We start from the raw sequence: 21,095 nt of genomic DNA, 5'->3' as shown, positions 1-21,095 counted from the left end.
GCCCTCTTCATGACCTCCCTCGTCCTCCCTCTCTTCCGGTCGCGCATCACCAGCACCAGTACCGTCAGACGAGGTTTCCAGTCCACCGCAATGTCTCTCAGCAGCAAGCTCAAGCCCGCGGCCCGCGTCGCCGGCCGGCGACAGGATGTCTGGTGTGTATTGAGATCCCGGTCGTCGTGAGAGACAGAAAAGTATGCGCCAGCGCTACTTCTGACAAATCTCTGTTGGTCGATGATGAGCAATTGAGTGCAAGATGCTAACCGTGAGACTAGGTCCATCATCAACGAGGCCGCTGCCGCTTCACCCAAGCAGCCCATCGTGAATATGGGACAGGGGTTCTTTGGCTACAACCCTCCCGACTTCATTCTCAACGCCGCCAAGCAAGCGCTGGATCGCGTCGAGTGCAACCAGTACAGCCCTACCAAGGGTCGCCCAAGACTCAAGAAGGCCATTGCGGACGCCTACTCTCCTCACTGGGGCCGCAAGCTGGACCCCGAGACCGAGGTCACCATCACTACTGGCGCAAACGAGGGTGAGATGAGAAGGCCTGGAGAGGAGTAAGACGATCTTAGAATATGGACTGACTGGTGACTAGGCATGCTGAGTGCTTTCATGGCCTTTATTGAGCCCGGTGATGAGGTCATTGTCTTTGAGCCCTTCTTCGACCAGTAAGCCAAACCACGAGTGCTGTTCATGATACGTCCCAGTCATGCTGACTCCTTGGAAAGGTACATCAGCAACATTGAGATGCCCGGCGGCAAGATCACCTACGTTCCCCTGCATCCTCCCACAGACGGCGCCACGGCGACATCATCCGCCGCCAACTGGACTATCGACTTTGACGAGCTCGAGCGCGCCATCACACCAAAGACCAAGATGATTGTCCTCAACACACCACGTTCGTCGCCACTTCCCTTGCAGCTCCAAATACAGGGCGTGTTTTGCTGACATGTTGACACAGACAACCCCGTCGGCAAGGTCTTCTCCAAGGACGAGCTCCAGAAGATTGGCGACCTATGCGTCAAGAACGAGATTATCATTCTCTCCGACGAGGTCTACGACCGCCTGTACTATGTCCCCTTCACGAGAATAGCCACGCTCTCCCCCGAGGTCGAGCGCCTCACAATCACCGTTGGCTCCGCGGGCAAGAACTTCTACGCTACCGGATGGCGCGTGGGCTGGCTTATGGGTCCTGCCGAACTTATCCAGCATGTTTCTGCGGCGCATACTCGTATTTGCTACTCTTCCGTCTCGCCTCTGCAAGAAGCTTGCGCTGTTGGTATGTTGCCCCCTCTCTCTCTACCTATTGCTTTTCCCTAGCAACCTTGGATCTCATTGTGACTAACCCCGCGTCCGACAGGTTTCGAGCAAGCCGAGAAGGAAGGTTTCTGGGACGAGACGATCAAGGACATGAAGGGCAAGATGGACCGCTTCAACGAGGTGTGGAAGGAGCTCGGCATGCCCTACTCGGAGCCCGAGGGCGGCTACTTCGTCCTCGTCAACATGGCCAAGGTTAAGCTGCCCGAGGACTACCCGTTCCCGCCCCACGTCGCCAGCCGTCCGCGCGACTTCAAGCTCGCGTGGTTCCTCATCCAGGAGGTGGGCGTCGCCGCCATCCCGCCCACCGAGTTCTACACGGATGAGAACGCGCACATTGCGGCGGATTACATCCGTTTCGCGGTCTGCAAGGAGGACGAGGTGCTCGAGACGGCCAAGGAGCGTCTTCGTGGGTTGAAGAAGTATATCAAGGAATAGATGAAGATGCGAGTATGTTCATAGAGGATACAGATCGCGGTGACACGAGTATGTACCATGCCTGTCATAATTTCCCATGTTCTTCTACCCTCTTCAAAGAGTGAATAGACAAAATCCGAGCCATATAGTTTCTCCCTCAAATACATTCCTTATCACCCCGCGTGTAGTTGACATAAAACATTCATCTTTGCCTCATTACGCGTCAAGGAACAAATCCCAAGCGTTCAATGGTGATGGTGATGGCGCCGATGGTTAAGCCCGCCACCCGTAGACGCCGCGCAAGCATCCCCGACGCCCCCGAGCGCTCCGCCTTCCTGGCAGACGTTCTCGGGACCGCAGTAAGTCACAAAGAGGAGACCCGAGTCGCCCGGTACGGGGACGCCTGCCGGCGCGCACCAGAAGACGGACTGATTGACGTGCGTGTCGTCGATGGACTGCCTGCCCGATGTCAGAGCGCCTTCAATCGCCTTACGGTTGTTTGTGTCTAAGCTTGAAGTTAGAATAGAGGCTTCTTGAATGATTCTAACCATAGAGATCAGAAGATTTGATGAAGGGATACCAACCGAGCTTGAGGAGGCGGGAGCCGCAGTAGGTTTCGGCTTGGGTGCATACTACGGCGAAGGCGGCGCTGGTGAGGGTGGAGATGATGGCCGCGATGAGGGCGAGACGAGACATGTTTGCTTTGGCCTCTTTTTCTTTCCTCTTTTCTCGATGTCGGAGATTATGATTGACGACTGTTGAAAAGTTTCTGCAAGGCGTCGGTTTGTCTGAGGTTCATATGCCGGTCGCAACGTTCGTGAAGGGATGGTGGCCCATCCCTTTGGTATCCCTTTGGCACAGGGCGGACGGGACGATGAAAGCGCCAGGTCAAGCTCCGGCTTCAAGCATCACACAATTGAGGAGTCACGCGAGTCAGAAAGCTACATGATTTTGGTAGATGAAACAGCGCGGTCGCAAGCTGTGTTTTTCTATATGCCCAGGTCCTCGCCCACACCATGGGCATCATCAGGGCTTACGAGATAATACCGCAGGTGGAACAATATCACGAGTGCAACAATTCAAGGGTAAATCATGTGCCATGATGCTTGATGTAACTACTGATCTGTGTCTTCAGGTGGATCAAGCTATCCGAAAACCCATGAGGTAATCACGAGACCTGGTCGCCTCAACCAAACCATGGTCTAGACCCAACCGATGCCAATTCCTATTACCTCCGCATCATCTTAAACGCCAGCCTAAGCTACAAAAAGGCCTCCAAACTGTGATTACCAGAAGGAACCCCAAATGCCAGTAGAAAAGAATCGTAAGGGGTCGAAAGTGAAGAGCAAGATACCGCAACCGGGCAAGAAAATAGCCGTAAGATCCTTTAGATCTCGCCAGTGTTCGCGGCGCCCGACATCTCGACGTCGCCATTGGCAGCCTCATCCTTGACCTCAAGCTTGGCGACATCAGCGGCAGGAGCGTCCTTGCCATCAGCAGCCTCCTCGTTCTCGGAAGCCGCCTTCTCGGGAGCAGCAGCAGCAACAGCAGCCTTCTTGGTATTGGCAGGGGTCTTGCGCTTGGCGGCGGGAACCTTCTTCTTGACGGGCGTCTCGGGCTCGGCCTCCTCGTCAGCGTTCTCGTCGCTCTCGGTAGTCTTGGCGGCGGCCTTGGGAGTAGCAGCGGCCTTCTTCTTGGCCGGGGTGGCGCGCTTCTTCTTGGCGGGCGTCTCGACGACGAGCTTCTCCTCGCCGTCCGAGTTCAGGTTGGCGCCACCGGCAGCGGCGAGCTCGTCGGCGTCGTCAGAGCTAGTGGTAGCAGCGGCGGCGGTAGCGGCCTTTCTCTTGGACGGAGTGGCAGTCTTGCGCTTGGCGGGGCTGCTGCCGGCGCCGTCGCTGGACTGGGCGGGGAGATCGGAGAAGAGTTTCTTCTTGATATTGCTCCAGGCGTTGGAGGCCGAGCGCGGGTTGGTCATGCCGCAGGCCGCGGCGAGCTTGGCGTAGTCAACCTAGAGGACAGAATTATTGTTAGCGGTGTACAATGAGTGAGGTAGATGGCGAAGGAGTTTAAGTGAGGGTAGATCTTACCTCGGGAACGCTCTTCAAGGAGCTCCAAACGTGCTCGAGGATCTCGAGATCGCGATCGGTGAGGATGGACTTGGGGTCAGCAGCAGCCTCGGAGGAAGACCCGGCGGAAGACATGATGAATGAGTATTGATGAGAGTGCGATGAGGATTCAATGATCTGTGATGAGAGGCGAGGACATGCAAGTAAATATGCAAGAGTGTGAAAGCTGTGGTGTGCCGAAGGGTGACGGAGGAGGAGTGGGCGGGTAGAAGTACGAGTCCTGGAAGAAGAGGAATGAGATGGATGTAAAAGAATGAAATCTACAGACCCGCGGGAGAGTGAAGATCTTTTTTATGGGAGGGCCTGTGGCAGATGGGCTGCAGATATTGGAAGGTAGTGAGGAGGCGGGAGAAGTCAAAGGCAAGTACGAGAATGAGAATGAGATTGAGAGCGGTGTGGCAGACAGAGTGAGAGCGAGGATGAGAAACAAAGTGAGCGAAACTTGAGCAGAATCAAATGAAAAACTCATATGAGTGTGCGAAAATTCTAATCTGAACGAGAAAGAACGATCGTCCGGCTATTCTTGACGGCAAGAAGTAGGTGAAAATCACAGAAGACGTCGAAGGCAACAGCGAACCACTGGCAGGTTAAGGCAAGCCGGCCAAGATACTAAAAGAATATTTCCATGAACGCCAGCTTGAATTAAACATTGATCTACGGGCAATCATGGCTGGAATTTGAGAATGCCTTACTGACATCATGTTTCGTTGTGTTTTTCTGCTTCAGCGTGGCAGGCTGCAGCAACATATGAAGCAGGATGAGAAAGTTCACATAGGTCCACAAAGCAATCTCACTTGGGTTCTCCACTGATCGTTCAATGTTTGACTCGAAAGTTCCAATCACTTCAATCAGTTTTCTTCACATTCTGCTGTCCCGTCAGTTCTTTCTTCATTCTGAGAATGTACAAGCCTTTGACTTGATTGACCTTTCGAAGAGTCACGAGTCAGGCCGCAACAAAACACATATCGAATATCGACAGGCAAAGTCAACAGGCTTTAGACATTCCACCAGAATGATTAAAGGGTTTGGGTTTTACTTGTATTAGCCACTGCTCAATTGCTGATTCCTGCGATGCTTGCCAGTAACCCCTCCCTGGACCCGAAATAATATGCCGCTACACCTATCAGTCCGGGAATCACAACCCATGTCGCCTTCCTCACGATTGCGACCGCACCTTTCCTGATGATTATCTGCAGCTTTTCGTGGAATGCCTCATGGTCATTGGCATAGGGAAACGGAACATCAGGAATAGAATTCCCCAAGAAGGCACACAGTGGCTCCCACCCATCCTTCAGGTTGTAGTGGAGCAACCGTTCAGGGGGCGTTTCTCTCCGAATAGTCGCGTAATGGTTTCGATACCCATCGCGAGCCTTCTCTAGGACTTCTTTCCTTGTCTCTGCACCAAAGGTGTACTTTAACCACGTGAAAGTGATGTCGTCAATCTCCGCCACATGTTTGGCTCGCAACCACGACAGGAATCGCCAGACGGGGTTGAACGCGACGGTGACGATACTCTCGTCGAAGCTCTTGTACCAGGATTCAATGTCACGCTCGACGAGAACAACCTTGGACTTAGGGTATGTCGCCACCAGCTCGGGTTCGAAGAAGTTAGCTGGCATATCGCAAATGGCTCCGCAGTGACCAAGGAGCTGGTCGAATTCTGTGCGACCGAATGGTTGCTGGTCTGGCTTAGGGTTCTGCTTCGCATGCATGCCCTCCATCCACATTTCGACTTCGGAAATGTTTGAGACCATGGCAAATCCATGATATACATCGTTGTAACCAAGGATCATTTATGCTCGTTGCATATCGGCATCTCGTTAGAATGATTGATGAAGCCGAAGGCCTGGACATCCTTAGAAGTTACTTACATGACGTGCCCGTCTTAGACATCCCCAAAGCCAAGACTTCAAGAGGTACGACACGCTTGCATTGCCGCCTGTCAATGTCCAAATCCGGCTTGAATAGTTCTGGGTGCTTCTCTTTCTCACTTTGCATTTGAGACATTGTGAGCTGGTCTCATGTAGAAGTTCGCAATACGCCAATGAGAGTATGGTAGGTGAGATAGGAATTAGCTAGACAGGGATGCTGGAGACACCTTGTAGATAAAGAAGGAAAAGCTTTCGTGTTTTCGGGAGGAAGCAAACGTAGCTATAGGATCGGCAATCCCACTTGTACTTTCTCAAGACGAAACCGGCCTTGGTTGTGAACTGAGAACCCCGGTTCTAACAAGTCTTTCAAACCCAGCTTGTCACATTGGATTGTATCATGTTCACATATGACAAGCATCTTGTGGCTTCGGAGGGAAGCCATCGTCTCCGCGGCTGGGATCCGAATCTCTAGTGCCTTGGCTCCACATATCGGCCTGCGGGCCGCCTCCGATGAGCCAAGATCCCATTTTGCGGCCGAATTTCGGTGCACGAATAAGAGATCATATGTGATTCAAAGACGAGCGTCACCGTTGGCAATACCGGCACAACTAGATACGAAGAAATCCAAGTACTTCACCCTGATATTCAACGTCGGATTCGTGCAAATGAGATAGCGAAACACCAAGTTGAGCTCGAGATCCTGGTGCTACCCGTACTTTGCGCACCGGATGCTACCAGTGTGCTTCACGCCGAGGATGTTCGTCTTTCAGGAAATGATCTTACAGACGTTGACCTGTAGCTTAATTACACATAAACATAAACCTTTGTTCGGATATTAAGATGTCCTGTTTTCTTATATCGAACTCAGACTGCGAAGTCAGGTTCGCGACTCATTAACAAGGTGGAATTGGACACATATTCTACATGCTTAGGAGCCCGCACGGAGAAAACCTCCCGAAAAACAAAAGATCAAAGTGGGCCAAGGACTCGGTTGCTGGGGGAAATCGAAAGACATTCTTGGCCGAAATCCTTCGCTAACGAATTAACTTGTTTACTGGAGACTTCCCCCGGCGAGGCAAACATGCATATGCAGTGGACTACGTCCTTTCACGTGAACCAACGAAGTGATCCATGACATCTTTGATGGATATGAGTGCCTCTATTAGGAAGCATTTCCGAGGAAAGTCGTTGTTGGAAAAAGGATGCCCATTGCCAAGTGATAACCACGAAGACATGGCTCAACGTCTGATTAATCTCACATGTTAGAACCAACAACTCTTTGGCATGTTGATTATTGTTCCGCAAACAATATCCTTCAAAAGCTCCAGGAACCCAGTACATCAATGCAGCTTCACTAGGTTGTCGTTTGCGCTCATCATCTCTCGAATGCCCTTCCTGAGAGCGGCAGCATTTCGAAAGTTCCGCCATGGCAACCGCCGCAGATGTCGTCTACATGGCCGAACCACCCATCTGTGAGGCTCGATTTGCAGCTAAGACAGTGGGCATCGTTATGAGAGCTGCAGGGGTCTCGACGACTGTCATTTCCTTATTGGCTGTTTTCCTTCGAATATTTACCAGACTACATGTTGATGATTGTAAGCCGACTGGTTCTCAATAGTTCCATGCAGAGACCTGATGATCTGAGAGACCTACTAAGTATTTGGAAACCAGACTTGATTATCACTTCAATGGTCATGAGCATTGCCTTCTTGGATACAGGAATGAAAGGTAAGTTCGCGTTCATTCCTGCTGTTCTGCCTGCCCTATTTCTTTCCAACTTAGTGATCGATCTTGGCGTTGCATCGCATTTCTGGCAGGTGACTTATGCCGATTATAACCCCGGTTCTCTCATTGTAAGTTGACGATTGCCCACTAATCATAACTTTGAGTAAGATACGAGCTACCGAACGGATATCTACGCAAGGCATGCTTCGGAAAGCTGACTCGAATTGACACCAGTACGGCACATGTACCACCGTGACGTATTCTCTTAGTGTTGTACTGTCGAAACTCTCCCTCTTGTTCCTCTACCTGCAGTCGTCTCCCGATCGAAGCTTTCGAATCATCGTCAAAAGTCTCATCGGAAGTGTCATCGCTTATTCTATGGCCCATCAACTGCTGAGCATCTTTGGATGTCGCCCTATCTACGCATCATGTGACGCAGAGGCACTGCAGACTGCCCGCTGCGTCGACAAAGAGACTATTTATATGATCCTCAGCATCGCAAACATCATTATGGACGTCGTCATACTTCTGCTTCCGCTGGAAATTGTCATTCCACTTAAAATGGCTCGAAGGCAGAAGGTTTCTGTCATATTATTGTTCGCCACTGGTACGTTGTGAGAGCCTTTGCCTCCTTGTTTTCTATCTCTATCTTATTCCGTCAAAGTATCACTCCAGTCCTAACTGCTCGTAGTGTTTGTGCATCGGCGATCAAACGGATGATCATCCTTCCATCACTGTTGAAGAGTGCTGGTTACAGCTGGGATGTAGCCGAACAATTCAACTGGTCCTTCCTCGAGGCGAATGCCGGCATTGTGTGCGCCTCGGTCCCTGGGTTGAAGCCTTTCTTTGTCCGATATCTGCCAAGCTTCATTTCTTCACATATCACCGGATCTGCTGACAAGAGCGGAAAGAAGTCATTGCCATACTCCACTGTCATCGAGAATAACAGAAAAAGACACAACATGCAGTCCGAGTCGTACGAATTACAGTCACATGATGATCTTCCAGAAGAGTTCGGGAAAAGCAAAATGTAGCGATGACGAAGCTGAGTTATGGTCTGGAAGGAGGTACCGCACGGATATTTTCAGTGAGCGGGAGACAGTTATCGAATCTGAATCAAATCAGCACCGAAGGACCAGTAGCGGAATAGATCATGCGGCTAATGAAGTGACTTCAATGGCGTTGAGTCAGTCTTATTTGCGAATAGAAACGATGGTCGAGTCACGCCGTCAACGGCCGCTCGAATTCAAGTCACCCACGAGACCACAGTCTCGTATGATCCCCGAACACAATAATAGCTATGTAGTCAAAGAATAATTCTCAACTACTCCATAGTACTTACTTTTTGGCATGCTTGAGATACCAGAAACAGCATTGAGGCATAATCGAATGCTCCCACGGGTGAAACGAGGCTCCAAAGCGCCATGAACTTTGGTCTATCCGCACGAGTTGCTACTTCTCACAGCACTTCCCACAACAAGCACCGCTGGAAGAAGTATTTGCTGTTCCAATGTACATAAGAAACAGAGCTAATACATCAACACCATTGTCCTAGTCCGTCACTTCAGGGTCCGTGCGCCCTCTGGATGAAGCAACACGACATGTCGAGCCCTTGATGCAATGCTCGCTGTGGATGAAGAGACGAAGCAACGGCCGCTCCTCCCAGCAACTTACCGATTATCGTGAGATTGCCAACGCCCTGGTGGTCTAGCGGTATGATTCTTCCTTAGGGTTGTCATTAAACACATCCACCTGGAAGAGGCCCCAGGTTCGAATCCTGGCCAGGGCCCTGACCCTTTTGCCTGATCTCCACTGAATCCGTAGTGGAGCTCAGGGTCCTTTTTGAAGTAGGGCCGATGGTTTTCTACCAAGGATACGGAAGGTTTGTGCTTGCCATGGGAAACTACGTGTGGAACACCTATCAATTTCTTGGCGTTGGCTGGAGAATCCGACTCATCGGGTGCTCCGTTCTGTTTACTTTATCCATGCTGAAGTAGACAATGCCGAGTGGATGGAGCGAGACAAAGTGACTAAGAGAATAGGGGCCAAGAGGCTGAGTGTGTTCCAAGAGAATACGCTACTTACATGAAAGAAAAAGGCTCGAATATGCTTAATTGGACGCGTGAGATGTCACCCCAGATGGTTCCTGGCACGACTGGTTCTATGCGTGCCGCGTATGCAATTTTCATCCCAGCTAGGATGGTTACTAGTTAGTGTCTCACTATGTACGGGAGAGCTAAATTTGCACTGAGTGTGGGAAATGGTGCCTCAGTCGAAGCCGACTACTTGGGCATCTGCCTGGGAATCTATTGACCATGCAGGAGTGCGCAGAGAGCGTTTATTACTTCATAATTACATTACTACATTACTACTGTAGAACTATCGTAGCCCACGGGATGAAGGATCATCTGCCAAGAGCTGGCTCAAATAGACTCGACATTGCACATGAGGCGAAGCAAAATACATCCGGACCGGTGGCATCAACATCGTGTAAGCATTAAGCGGTGAGTCATCTAGGATAAGCTATTCTACAGAAATCTATCAGGGTATCATCTCTATATTATTAGACCAGTCTGGCTATGCAAAATTTGGGACAACTAAAGCGTTTTCTTCCAATCCCACTTAGTTGCCATGCCTCGCGAACATGCGATTGTGATGCTACCCAGCCCGAGGGTGACTCCTGCCCAGATCCAGGCGCTGATGTAGCCTACAGAGCGTACGAGTGCGCCGCCAACGGGAGAACCTAGCAACAGAGCAACAGACATTACGGCATAAGCCATACCAAGTCTGGTTCCGATGTACTTCTTGTCCTCCGTGAGAAGAGAAAATGTAGCCGGCTGCAGAGAGAAGAATGCTCCGCTGCTGGTTCCGTAAAAGATGACCGTCACCAACAACGCAGGGGTGTGGGTGACTGCCGAGAGACAGAATGCCGAAATCGATAAGGCCGCTACTGCGACGATGAGCATGTTCATCCGACCGAGTTGAGCGGTGAATAAGATTGGTACGGTGCGGCCGACAATGGATGCGCCGTTGAGGATCGCAAGCAGATACTTGTCGATCTCTGTGCTGACAGCATGCCTTGCCAACGCGTATCCCGGAATGTAGACGAACGGAGTGTACATGCCAAGGAACACGAGGCAGCAGGCGCCCACGAAAAGTAGATACGGGGCGTCTTTGAAGGCAGTGCGGTCAATCAAGGGTCTTCTGAAGGCTGAAGGTTTAGGCGGTTCCATGGTCACGATGGAAATGCTAAGGGTTGTGAGCGCGATCAGCGCCATGGTGCGCACAGTCCAGCGAAAGCCAATTTCTGGCTGGATCGATCTGAAAAGAATTGGCAATACCAGGCTATGAGAACACGATGTTAGTACGGATGGCCAGCCTTAGCCGGCGGGATACTTTCTGAGCCGGAGATTTTTGGTGAGGGAAGACTTACCCGCCAACACCGCTTCCAGCCGCTGCAATGCCGGTTGCCATGGGTAGCTTAGTCGTGAACCACGGCGATAAGATAGCAACTCCCAGCACAGCTAAACTTCCCTGTCCAACGCCGACACAGAGACCTTGTGTTAACAAGAGTTGCCAAAGATTGTGGCTGAGACTCTGGAGGATAGACCCGGTGACGATCAATGTGGTTCCCACCCAGAGAAGTTGCTTGGCGTATCCCAAATCAAAGATGGGGCCGGCAAAGAGGCCCAGGAACACCATCAAGAAACTTTGCAACGAGCCAATTGTGGAAATAGCGAAAGAGCTGTGTTCCTTCAGGAGGTGACCCTCATAGTAGACCTGGAAGGTACCGAAACTGGCAACAAGTCCTGGAATACTGTTAGTTCTGAACGCGCTCATTGCTTGGCTTAATCCCCAAATTGATGCAGGCTATGCGGGAGCCCGCGGGATTTCATTTGCCCAAAAAAGGCAGTGCACAGGACTTGAAATTACTGTATGGGCGGATGGTCCGACTTATGACTTACCCCACGTGTTGAAATAAATGAAAAACGAGCCAAGAACTTGCATCCAGGCTTTCAAGCCTCCATTCGGGGGCCCCGTCGGCTTAGTGGGCGACGGCGGCGGTGACTTGAACTCATCAATACCATCGCTACCGCTCTCTTCATCGAGCTTCTGCATTGGGTCTTCGCCCGGCCCGTAGGGCTTTTCTTTATCGGATGTGTACTCCATGGTTCTCTCAATACGAATAGGTTGGGTAGTATCGACCGCGGTTATTGCTAGCGCTGCAGGCGGCGGTGATGCAACTACCGGGATGGTATGTCGTGCGGTCCTTTCCTCGATTGGTGGACTTGACTGCGGCTGTGGCGTTGGTCGTACTGATTCGTTGTCAAGGCCGGCTTGATTAACAGAGCGAGAGATCATCCAGCGACGACGACGAAATGAATGAATTAACGATAGGTAAAGAGCTTGCTCAGCAGGCCTTTCTGACATCTATCCAGTTCTCCCACCTGAGCAAAAGAACGAGCAACAATGGAAAATTAGCCTTCCATTTTGTTTAAGTACAATAGACGGAGCCCTCCACGGACCCCCCAAAAAGCCGCCTGGGCCTCGCCGCAGCTCGGGTTGCGCCGCCCGCGGTCGCAGGCCACGTTACAGAGACCAGATGGACCTCCAAGTATGTCGTTGTTGCGATGACTTGGGGGAAAGTATAGCGGTAACCTTACCGTTTCCAGGTGGGATGTAAATAACCTGAGGCGAGGGGCCGCGAGTAAAATAAGGTGTAAGTCAGGCACAGTGGCCCTGGCTGTTATTGTTCGGGAAACTTCCAACGTCTCGGAGACCAGACAAGTCTTGACGCGGTCTGAAGAGTCAGAAAGCTTGAGGATTATGGTGGTTCGAGGCCCAATGAGGAAGTCGGATCGGCCAGAGCGGATAGGGATCAACGTTGCAGGCTGCGGTAGACGGAAAACAAAAAGTGTCAGAGTAGTCTATTACTGAACATTTCACTCGTAGAATGATGAACTCGCAAGCTACACATCATTTTTGGCATTTATGAGGCGGACTCCCCTAGTCAAATGTGTCCGCAACGAGGGGGGCTTCATCATGTCACATTGCGAGAATCCTCCAACGTCTCGGACCTCTTCTGGAATCTGCGAATGCCAACGGCTTTGAGGCATTTGAACCTCGTCGAAACTTCGGAGTAGTGGAGTTGACGATTGATAATTCTTGTGCGATTATGGTTAGGTTACACTGGGCGGTGAATGAGAAAATGCTTCTTTGAGTCTTTCTGGGCTGTTCGGCCATGGTCCGTCGTTTGGTAGCGGGTCTTATCAGCTTTTTGGCGTCGTTGTCTGCTATCTGAACGCCGAACTGCAGACAAATTCAGTCCGGGGCTCCTCTTCATAGATAAAAAAGATGCCGAGGCCCTCCTTATGTACGTCTTGGCGCGGTGATCGAAAATCGGGGACTGAATTCTCAACAACGCTGACTTAGCAGTTTATTAGCTAAGAGCCCTGAGAAACAAACCGCAAAATCCCGCTAGTTGCCGCCCTAGTTGCCGGCGCGCGCACCGGTGGGATGAAGAAAACATGAAAATATCTGCCTTTTGCATGACAACCGGAAAAACCGTCGGCGTGGGGGGAGTCTCAGGATGATGACGTGTTTATTCAGGGAAACTACGGAGTATCCCACATTCCTGGTCTGTAACCTGATGTTGGTTCAACTTGGTTCAAGCTTGTCTTCGGTTCGGTTCCGCGCTTTCTGCAGTGCCAGTTCCGAGCCGACGGAACGTGGCGGTCGTCGGGACTCGGAATGGGGTCCCGTAGCGATTGTCTGGAGATCAATGTGGCAGGTCGCAGTAAGGCCGCAGCAACTCCAAATAAAGTTGCAGATTGTGTGCTGAAGAAGCACAACCTAATAATGCTGGGGGCCCTTTCGCGCTATCAGCTATCAAGAGCCGATAGGTCTTCCTCGGTCTTTTCGGCTCTTCGGTTTCGGTTACAAGTCCCCTGAACAAGCAAGCGATTGAATCGACGCGCAGCGTCACGTTGGGGGCGAACGATAAATGACAACGTATCCGTAATTCGCACAGAGGAAAGCGACGATGTGTGGGCACGATGTGATATATTATCTGCATATGGCAGCTCCATGTGCACCGTAACGGGGGCCAACAAGGGAGTTTAGATCACCATGCCCATCCCAATTGGCTGACGATGATCAATCACATTGCGAGAGGTGTGTGAATACTAAACGTGGGTTTTTGTCTATCCGTAAATTGAGCTATCAGGGGTCTCTCTAAAAAGAATTTCGTTTGCCCGTTTTGGGCGTTCGCTCCAGTAAATCCGGTTATGGTACATCATCTTGTCTAAAAACAAAAACATCATCGTCACAAAAAACTTGCTTGTCACACCCGTTACTGAGTCAGGTACGACAGGTAATCCTTCCACCCATCTCCTCCGAGACCGACATAGCCAATGTACATGTCGGGTCTGACGACAACGGTGAAGTCGTCATCGTCCTTCGCCCACTCGGCTGAGAAGGACGTTTCTGGCGATGAAGAATCTTCATTCACAGCGGTCGTACGAGGAGTCTCCGCATTGTGGGGGGCGACGGTGAAGAGTCTGGCCAAATCCTGGAGACCATCTCCCAAGGCGGGACCATTCGACTGTCGTCCAATCTTCAGCACCAAATGCTTGCCATACTTGCCAGCGACAAGATCATACAAGCGCTTCGGCTCTTCTCCGGATGCTGGCGTCAGGAAGACATCCGGACAGCGCCGGCCGGCGGTCCAGATGCCCTGGCTGGGGGCCTCTTGGATCAGGGGGGAGCCAGTGCCATCGTAAGACACGCCCATGCCTAAGGTAGTTGGTGAAAGAAGATTAGCCGAAGATTCTTGCCGCTACGCAGCATGCTTGAAGACTGCTAGGTTTCGGGAGCGTGGAGAAACGTGGAGTAGAGGGATTGTCGCATGGTAGGGTGGTCTAGGGATTCTGGAAGGACTTCCCGAATCTGCAGTGGTCTCCATGTCCCATCCATGAAGGGGGCCAGACACTCAAACAGAGTTTAGGAGAACAGAAGCGCAGCCCTAAGAGGACTCCGGCTCGGGGACTTAGGAGGGGGGGAAGCTAGGAAAATACAGCGCAATAAACATGCAAGACAAGCTTACCTGTGATGTACCCAGCGTTTTTCTCGATTGTGGAGACGTACTCCTTTGCCGTTCGAACTGTATCTCTGACAAGCTTCGCTGCAACGTCGATGACGCCCTGGGCAACGGTGCGCCGCTCAATGTCGTAGCTCCTGATCAGCTTATCGGCCGCGTCAGGGCTGAGCTTGTCGTTTGTGATGGCTTGTGCCAGCCTCCATGATAGCGCAAACGAGTCGGCAATACCGGTGTTGAGGCCTTGGCCACCGTTCACCGAGTGAACGTGCGCTGCGTCGCCTGCCAAGATAATGCGGCCGCCTCCGTTCTGAGAGACGAATGTCGATGCAATACGCTCCTTGACTGTATGCAGTGTCAGATATCTTCATGTAACAGCATTTGGATGGCATGCTGCAAGAGCGGGCTATGCCGCCGGCTCGCTGTGCCAGGGTGCCGCTTACCATCAAACGTGCTGAACCACTCCGTTTTCTTGAAGTCCACTCGGTGAGGAGCCATGTGCTCGCGGATGGAATTCTCGGCCTTCTCCTGCGTGATCTCGCCATCAAGCAGGATGTAGAATCTGGCCATGCCACGCTCCCGGGGGATCCACGAGACTCGGCTCTGGCCGTTTAGCTGAAACGTAATGATCTCGGAGCACACGGGGAACGACGTGTCAATGAAAGTGTCCAAAACGGCCCAGATCATCTCGGGCTTTGTCCCGGTGAAGGTGACTCCCAGCGTGTTGCGGACTGTGGAGCGAGCGCCATCGGCTCCCACCGCATACTTGCTGCGGATCACTCGCCCCTTGTCTGTTGTCGTCACCACGCCGTTCTTGTCCTCTGAGATAGAAGTGACGACTTCGCCAAAGCAGACGGGCGTCTTGAGTCTCTCTGCAAGGACCTTCTCGACAGCGGGCTGGCCAATCATCAGGAAGTTCTTGCGGAAGCAGTGCTCAAGACCAGTCCACCATTGGCTTTGGCGCGACTTGAATTCACCATCCGCAAAGGTTGAGCTCGCTGCAAATTGTGTCAGCTTTTGCGTTCTCATCAAATCAGGAAGGTGGTTCAGAGCCTACTATTGCAGGTGATGCCTTGTGGGATAAGGTCGTCAAGGATGCCAACGACTTCAAGAGCCTGTTGGGTACGAGCGTTGAGTGCATCGGCTCTACCCAATTCAAGAGGCGCATTCTTGCTGTCTGTTTTGCGTGTTAACACTGAAGCTTGACTTTAAGAGCTTATCTTCGCCAACTTACCAATAATGCATACCTTCACACCAAGCTGCTCTGCGAGGTAGCCGGTGAGAAGACCAGTTGGCCCGCCTGCGCCCTTGAGTCAGATTTCATTGTTTACTCATCTGTGTAAGTCGGCAGGAATACTCACCGCCAATGATGGCCAGATCGACCTCGGTCTCAAGAGTCTCGCGAGGAATAGAGCCCATGATTACTGACTGAATGTTACTTGCGCGTGGTGTCAAGAGAGGTTGTGAGAATGAATGACAAAGGTTGAAGTTGATGCAGTGATGTTGGTCGCAAGGGTTCAGCTCCGTGTAAGTCGTCAATGTCCAAGATAAGTATAGTTATTGGTAGGATTGCCCGAGTACGATGAGTTCGGAAGAAAATAATCTGAAATGCAGGTCGAACGACTACCGATTACTAAATCGATCGGATCAGGGGCATAGGTATTGTCTTACGCGGAACCGGCAGGTATTGTTCGATGGGTGGCTTACTTGATATCTGACATCAATGGACCAAGGCCAAGTCCGGGACTACTTACGGTCGACGGCCGAAGGGTGCGCCGTGCCTTGAGCCGAGCCCCCTCCGGTGTGACCGATGCTCGAAGCAATACCGCGGATAATCGTCTGATATCGGAGCGCGCCGGGGTTCTTCCTGACCTGGAATCGAATGCTACGCATCGACCACACACGACTGTGGATGCACTCCGCAAAGAGCAATCGACCTTACAAACCTGAATGTTGTTCCGACGATCTTAATGTGACATGCCACGACATGCCAATGTAGCAATGCAGCTGTAATCCCGGCTATCTGGCTAGACCTGCCCAAGTGAGGAATCTGCGCCGTGGTACTCCCAATCTTTCGCCATGCCATCCCAGACATCGTGTCACGGTCCAGAAAGCCGATCGGGAAAGGCGCGTTTTTGCTCTCCTCGGGGGGCCCCTGTCCCCACAGCCGCGGGAGGATCCTGCCGGTGCGGAATCTGGCCCCCTACTAGTCGGGGTCTACGACTATGTTCAACGGTTCAGCCATCCATCTGCCGCGGCTTAACCTGGGATGAACCAGACTGTCAATAGCCTAGCCTGACGTTGGTGGCTCGATTCTTTGTCTGTTTTCACACAAGTGGTACCCTCCCCACACTGGTACGCCTCCCAGAGGATCCAAACCAGGATCTTTTCACCTTCCCTTGACGACTCCCGCGCGGCTGCAACTTAGATCTTGCACTGGCCAGTGGCCACACACTTGATTCCTCCTTCGAGTCTTCAGCCGGCTATGTCAGGCAGGTGTCCACCGTGACGTGGGTCGTTTAGCTGTCAGCCCTTCAAACTTGGTCCATGTCCGATGGAGCGCATGAGTTTCCTGATCCTGATGGGGCCGTTCCTGGGTAGTGGGGTGGCGGCACTGACTCAATCGACGATGGAAGCCGGGTGAAGATTAGGAAAAACAATCAAGAGTACTCCGTATAGAGTACGAAAAAAAGAAAAGAAAAGAAGGTCATGCATGGTATGACATCCGTCGACAGGGCCAGGATGCCGGGTGCATATTGATTCCGTGGGCAAATCCTTACCATCTTACCATCCTTCTAGACGTTTTGCTATTGACCCCTAGTGGCGACATTGTGTATCGAACAACCACGGGAATTGTGGATGAAGAGAACCGGAATAAGACCGTTATGGGCCTTGATATGGGGGATGGCCAGATGTGACCTGACGCAGCTCCGAGCCCATCACGGCCAGTGCCGCGACTTGGCCCGCTGCTCCTTGCCATTACCCTTTCCCTGTGATCGTCATCTCCGAGCAAGTCTGTATGCAGATGCAACGTTGGCAGGCTATGCTACGAAAGGAAGCTGGATATAAGCCGGTTGCGTCTCCCGAGACTTTGGAAGGTTTTTCTCTACTAGACCAGGCTCAAATTGCATTAAGACCCAGCTGCATCTGCCAGCCTTAAACTTACTTTGATCGTCGTTTATCTTGTTAATCAAGCCTCCATTACCCTAATCTCTCCATACCTTTTCAGTCCTCTTCGCCTCTACTTCAGCCACATTCAACGACATGCCTTCTCTTGTAGAAACACCGGTTCGCCAACCGTCACCAGAGGTTCAGCTCATCTCAAAGGTGGCACCTCAGATGATGGACGACGAAGCCCTCTCAAAAGCAGCCGACATTCTCGACATCATCTGCCGCTACCGCCTTAGACGCCCGCACGAAACATGCCCTGCTCAGCTTGAGGGCAGACTGGGCTTCCTCTCCCAGATCTACAGAAAAGTCAAGACACAGAGCCCGATCCGCATGTGCCTTCCTGCTTTCCCTTTCAAGTCGCCCAACACAAAGGACAAGGTCCTCAGCCGTCTGCCGGATAAGGCTGAGGAGTTCTCTCTCGCCAACCTCAACGGTCTCTGCTCTGCGATCAAGGACATCTACGAGCCCGGCGCGAAGTTGACCATCATTTCTGACGGTCTTGTGTACAACGACCTTCTCGGTGTTCCCGACAAGGAGGTTTGGTCATATGGAGAGACCCTCCGCGACATTGCTGCCGAGAAGAACCTGCTCAACATCGACTTTTCGCGCCTTCAGGATCTTGTTCACCTTCCTCACCTCCCTAACAAGCTTGAGGAGATCACATATGTTGCGAACGCTACCAACTTCCGCCGCGCCCTTCTCAACACCTTTGGCCGATCTGACTACGACCCCTCCACCGAGATCTCCAAGAACGAAGATACCTGCCTGACATATCGCGGATACATCAAGTTCCTCGAGACCGATTTGCGCCATGTCTACCCCGTCGGAGAGGACCGATCCAAGACCAAGTTCAAGACTGGCATCGAGTACATCTCCAAGCAGATGCTGCAGCGTGGTGATGTAAGTTGCAACATGATATCAACAGCTTTTTTCAACTATTAACTTTCCAAACACAGGCCTTTGCTCGCGCCGTCCGTGAGAACTTCCGCGACCATATCCGTCTCTCCATTCACCCCTCCACCGGCGAGAACAAGATCTCCATCAGCCCTCTTCCCACCTCTTCCTACTACACCACTCCCTGGCACTGCTCGATCGCCTTCGATCTGAGCGGTGCCATCACCACTGGCCCCCGCGCCGACTTCGAGAACGACCCCAAGTACGAGCTCGTCTACGAGGAGGGAAGACCTAGCTACTTCCGCGAGAAGAGCGAATTGATGCAGTGGAAGTCGGACGTCGTCTTTGAGCCCATGTACCCCTGCGGTCTCCTCATCCGCCCGGCCCCCGGCTCCAAGAAGCTCTCCATCCACGACGTTGAGGCCCAAAAGGTCCGCGCTTTGTCCGAGGTCAACTCACCCGTTGTCATGAGAGGATTCACCAAGACCAAGGATCGCGACCTGTTCGTCAAGAAGTCGGAGGAGTTCGGCACTCCCTTGCCGTGGAAGTTTGGTCTCGTCCTGGAGGTGAAGGACCAGGGTGCCGATACCCGTGGTCTGAACAACGTTCTGTCAGCCGAGTGGATGCCATTCCACTTCGATGGGCTGTTCAAGACCCACAAAGTGCCCCAGGCGGACGGAACTGAGAAGCTTCTTCCCAACCCTCCCAAGTAAGTTACATCCCCGCTGTGGCGAACTTGTCAAGCGAAAACCTTCATGAGCTTCTTTCCCTAACACACCGAAAACAGGTTCCAGTTTTTCACCTCCATCACACCCTCACCGAGTGACACCGGCTTCACCCTCTTCACGCCCTCCAGACTTCTCTTCCAGAACCTGCCTCCTCACCTGTCTGTGGATAGACTGAGAGAGCTCACCTGGAGCGTCCAGACTAGCTCCTTCGACTCTACCAAGATGGGTGGCCTTCCTCTCGTCGTCGACCACCCCACGACCGGAGAGCCCTGTATCCGATATCACGAGCCTTGGCCCCAGTCCAAGACTGCCTTTGACGCCACTGACGTGGTCATCGAGGGCGTGAGCGAGAGCGAGAGCACCGAGATCTGCAACGTCATTGACTCCCTCCTCCACGACAGAAGAAACACCCTCTACTTCTCCTGGCAACAGGGTGATCTGCTGGTCAGCGATAACATCCTGGCCATGCACACCCGCAGTGATTTCACGGCTGGCTCTCCCAGAGAGATGTGGCGCATTCACTTTGATTAAGGAACGAATTGTTTGATCTTGGGACTGTTTTGATATGCAAGGAAAAGTTTGGAAAATTGGCATTAGTGGTGTTAGTTTAGGATTCCCTCTCTGTTCTGATTAAGCTCGGCATAGATACATTTTAGTCTGAAGCGATTGAATCGAATTTTGTCTGATAAATTACAAAGAGTGTGTCAAGTACCGATGTCAGTGGTCGGATGAGATCCAGAGGCAAATTTGATTGCCGTATCATACTACGTGGCGTGGTCTTAGTTTCATGTTACCATGGTACGGACGTGATCAACAGATAAATCATTGGTGATTATAAAAGGGAAATCATCAACCAGACCCTAAAAGCCATCATTAATCATGTCACTTGAGCATGATGCATACTTAATATCTTGACCAAGACATCCTTAAAGTCTGACGATCTCGACTCGGAATCAAAATCTGGGACTGGATCATCTCGTAAAAGCTATGAGGTGTGCGATGTTCTTCTGGGACTACATATTCGAAGTTACTATGACCATGCATCTGAGATGCTGATACGACAAGAAGAACTTGTCATTGGGTTGCATCATAATACTGTCCAAGAAACCGAATGTCACGTCTGTTATGTTGTCGCTGGTAAGTAGATCACGCCACGGCTATGCCGTAGTTGCAATGACGGAGAATACCAGCCGTCCTCCTAGGCACTTCCGGCATGTGGGCAGATGTCAAGCGTTTACTCTGGAAAACATTCGGAAATTTTAGGAAGACACGTCCTCATATGGTGAAACATGCCGGTTCATGGGTGAGATGCATTATTGCGGATAGCTGTAGTCACCATAACCCACCTACATGAGTTTGCTACTACTCACTTGTGGATCCATTGTTGGCCAGGCTGTACAGTACACCGTACTACCGTAAACCCATAAAGTCTAGACTCTAGAGACTTTGTCAAGCCCACTTTTCGTGCACTCGAATAGAAAGCAGGTCAAGTATAGCAGTGCGTAAGCATGTGTAAGGTTCGGAGATTCAGCCGCCCAACGAGATATTGCCGGGGACGGGCCGTAAACCGCTGTACGAAGCCAAGACACTAGGTTGCCGAAACCCCGGCCGCGGCAAAGGTTTTTCTTCGACTCTGGAGCCACAAGATGCTTGCAGATTGTGAATATGATAAGGTACAATGCTGCATGCAATGTGACGAGCCAGGGTTCAAAGAACATGTTGGGGCCGGGCCCTGCTACGCAAACCTGCA

General features: G+C 51.7%; 8 protein-coding genes across 8 annotated transcripts; 3 read left to right on the top strand and 5 right to left on the bottom strand.

The window, feature by feature from the left end:
• Positions 1 to 9: 9 nt before the first annotated feature.
• Positions 10 to 1,755, top strand: CPAR01_02248 (aminotransferase class I and II; the record flags this gene model as incomplete). Its single annotated transcript, XM_060486536.1, has 6 exons — positions 10 to 152; positions 273 to 532; positions 596 to 668; positions 729 to 898; positions 962 to 1,279; positions 1,361 to 1,755. 6 exons carry the CDS (start codon positions 10 to 12, stop codon positions 1,753 to 1,755), a joined length of 1,359 nt encoding a protein of 452 aa, XP_060353864.1.
• Positions 1,756 to 1,979: 224 nt separating this feature from the next.
• Positions 1,980 to 2,430, bottom strand: CPAR01_02247 (uncharacterized protein; the record flags this gene model as incomplete). Its single annotated transcript, XM_060486535.1, has 2 exons — positions 1,980 to 2,239; positions 2,283 to 2,430. 2 exons carry the CDS (start codon positions 2,428 to 2,430, stop codon positions 1,980 to 1,982), a joined length of 408 nt encoding a protein of 135 aa, XP_060353863.1.
• Positions 2,431 to 3,121: 691 nt separating this feature from the next.
• CPAR01_02246 (uncharacterized protein) lies at positions 3,122 to 3,935 on the bottom strand (the record flags this gene model as incomplete). The annotated part of the gene is made up of 2 exons (XM_060486534.1): positions 3,122 to 3,742; positions 3,822 to 3,935. The coding sequence occupies 2 exons, from the start codon at positions 3,933 to 3,935 to the stop codon at positions 3,122 to 3,124; spliced, it is 735 nt and encodes a 244-aa protein (XP_060353862.1).
• A 977-nt stretch (positions 3,936 to 4,912) lies between these two features.
• On the bottom strand, positions 4,913 to 5,614 carry CPAR01_02245 (uncharacterized protein; the record flags this gene model as incomplete). Its single annotated transcript, XM_060486533.1, has 1 exon — positions 4,913 to 5,614. One exon carries the CDS (start codon positions 5,612 to 5,614, stop codon positions 4,913 to 4,915), a length of 702 nt encoding a protein of 233 aa, XP_060353861.1.
• A 1,543-nt stretch (positions 5,615 to 7,157) lies between these two features.
• On the top strand, positions 7,158 to 8,490 carry CPAR01_02244 (uncharacterized protein; the record flags this gene model as incomplete). The annotated part of the gene is made up of 5 exons (XM_060486532.1): positions 7,158 to 7,326; positions 7,379 to 7,459; positions 7,514 to 7,584; positions 7,691 to 8,063; positions 8,132 to 8,490. 5 exons carry the CDS (start codon positions 7,158 to 7,160, stop codon positions 8,488 to 8,490), a joined length of 1,053 nt encoding a protein of 350 aa, XP_060353860.1.
• A 1,563-nt stretch (positions 8,491 to 10,053) lies between these two features.
• Positions 10,054 to 11,626, bottom strand: CPAR01_02243 (major facilitator superfamily transporter; the record flags this gene model as incomplete). The annotated part of the gene is made up of 3 exons (XM_060486531.1): positions 10,054 to 10,801; positions 10,890 to 11,265; positions 11,422 to 11,626. The coding sequence occupies 3 exons, from the start codon at positions 11,624 to 11,626 to the stop codon at positions 10,054 to 10,056; spliced, it is 1,329 nt and encodes a 442-aa protein (XP_060353859.1).
• Positions 11,627 to 13,808: 2,182 nt separating this feature from the next.
• On the bottom strand, positions 13,809 to 15,971 carry CPAR01_02242 (FAD monooxygenase; the record flags this gene model as incomplete). The annotated part of the gene is made up of 6 exons (XM_060486530.1): positions 13,809 to 14,251; positions 14,562 to 14,897; positions 14,996 to 15,550; positions 15,610 to 15,729; positions 15,787 to 15,852; positions 15,914 to 15,971. The coding sequence occupies 6 exons, from the start codon at positions 15,969 to 15,971 to the stop codon at positions 13,809 to 13,811; spliced, it is 1,578 nt and encodes a 525-aa protein (XP_060353858.1).
• A 1,845-nt stretch (positions 15,972 to 17,816) lies between these two features.
• CPAR01_02241 (taurine catabolism dioxygenase TauD) lies at positions 17,817 to 19,876 on the top strand (the record flags this gene model as incomplete). Its single annotated transcript, XM_060486529.1, has 3 exons — positions 17,817 to 18,623; positions 18,680 to 19,326; positions 19,405 to 19,876. 3 exons carry the CDS (start codon positions 17,817 to 17,819, stop codon positions 19,874 to 19,876), a joined length of 1,926 nt encoding a protein of 641 aa, XP_060353857.1.
• Between the last annotated feature and the right edge of the window lie 1,219 nt (positions 19,877 to 21,095).

This window comes from Colletotrichum paranaense (genome assembly GCF_030867605.1).
Source record: "Colletotrichum paranaense strain IMI 384185 chromosome Unknown Scaffold_2.1, whole genome shotgun sequence".
Taxonomy (NCBI): Eukaryota; Fungi; Ascomycota; class Sordariomycetes; order Glomerellales; family Glomerellaceae; genus Colletotrichum; species Colletotrichum paranaense.
Note: the sequence above shows the minus strand (reverse complement) of the source record. Positions and strands in the feature narration are given on the sequence as shown.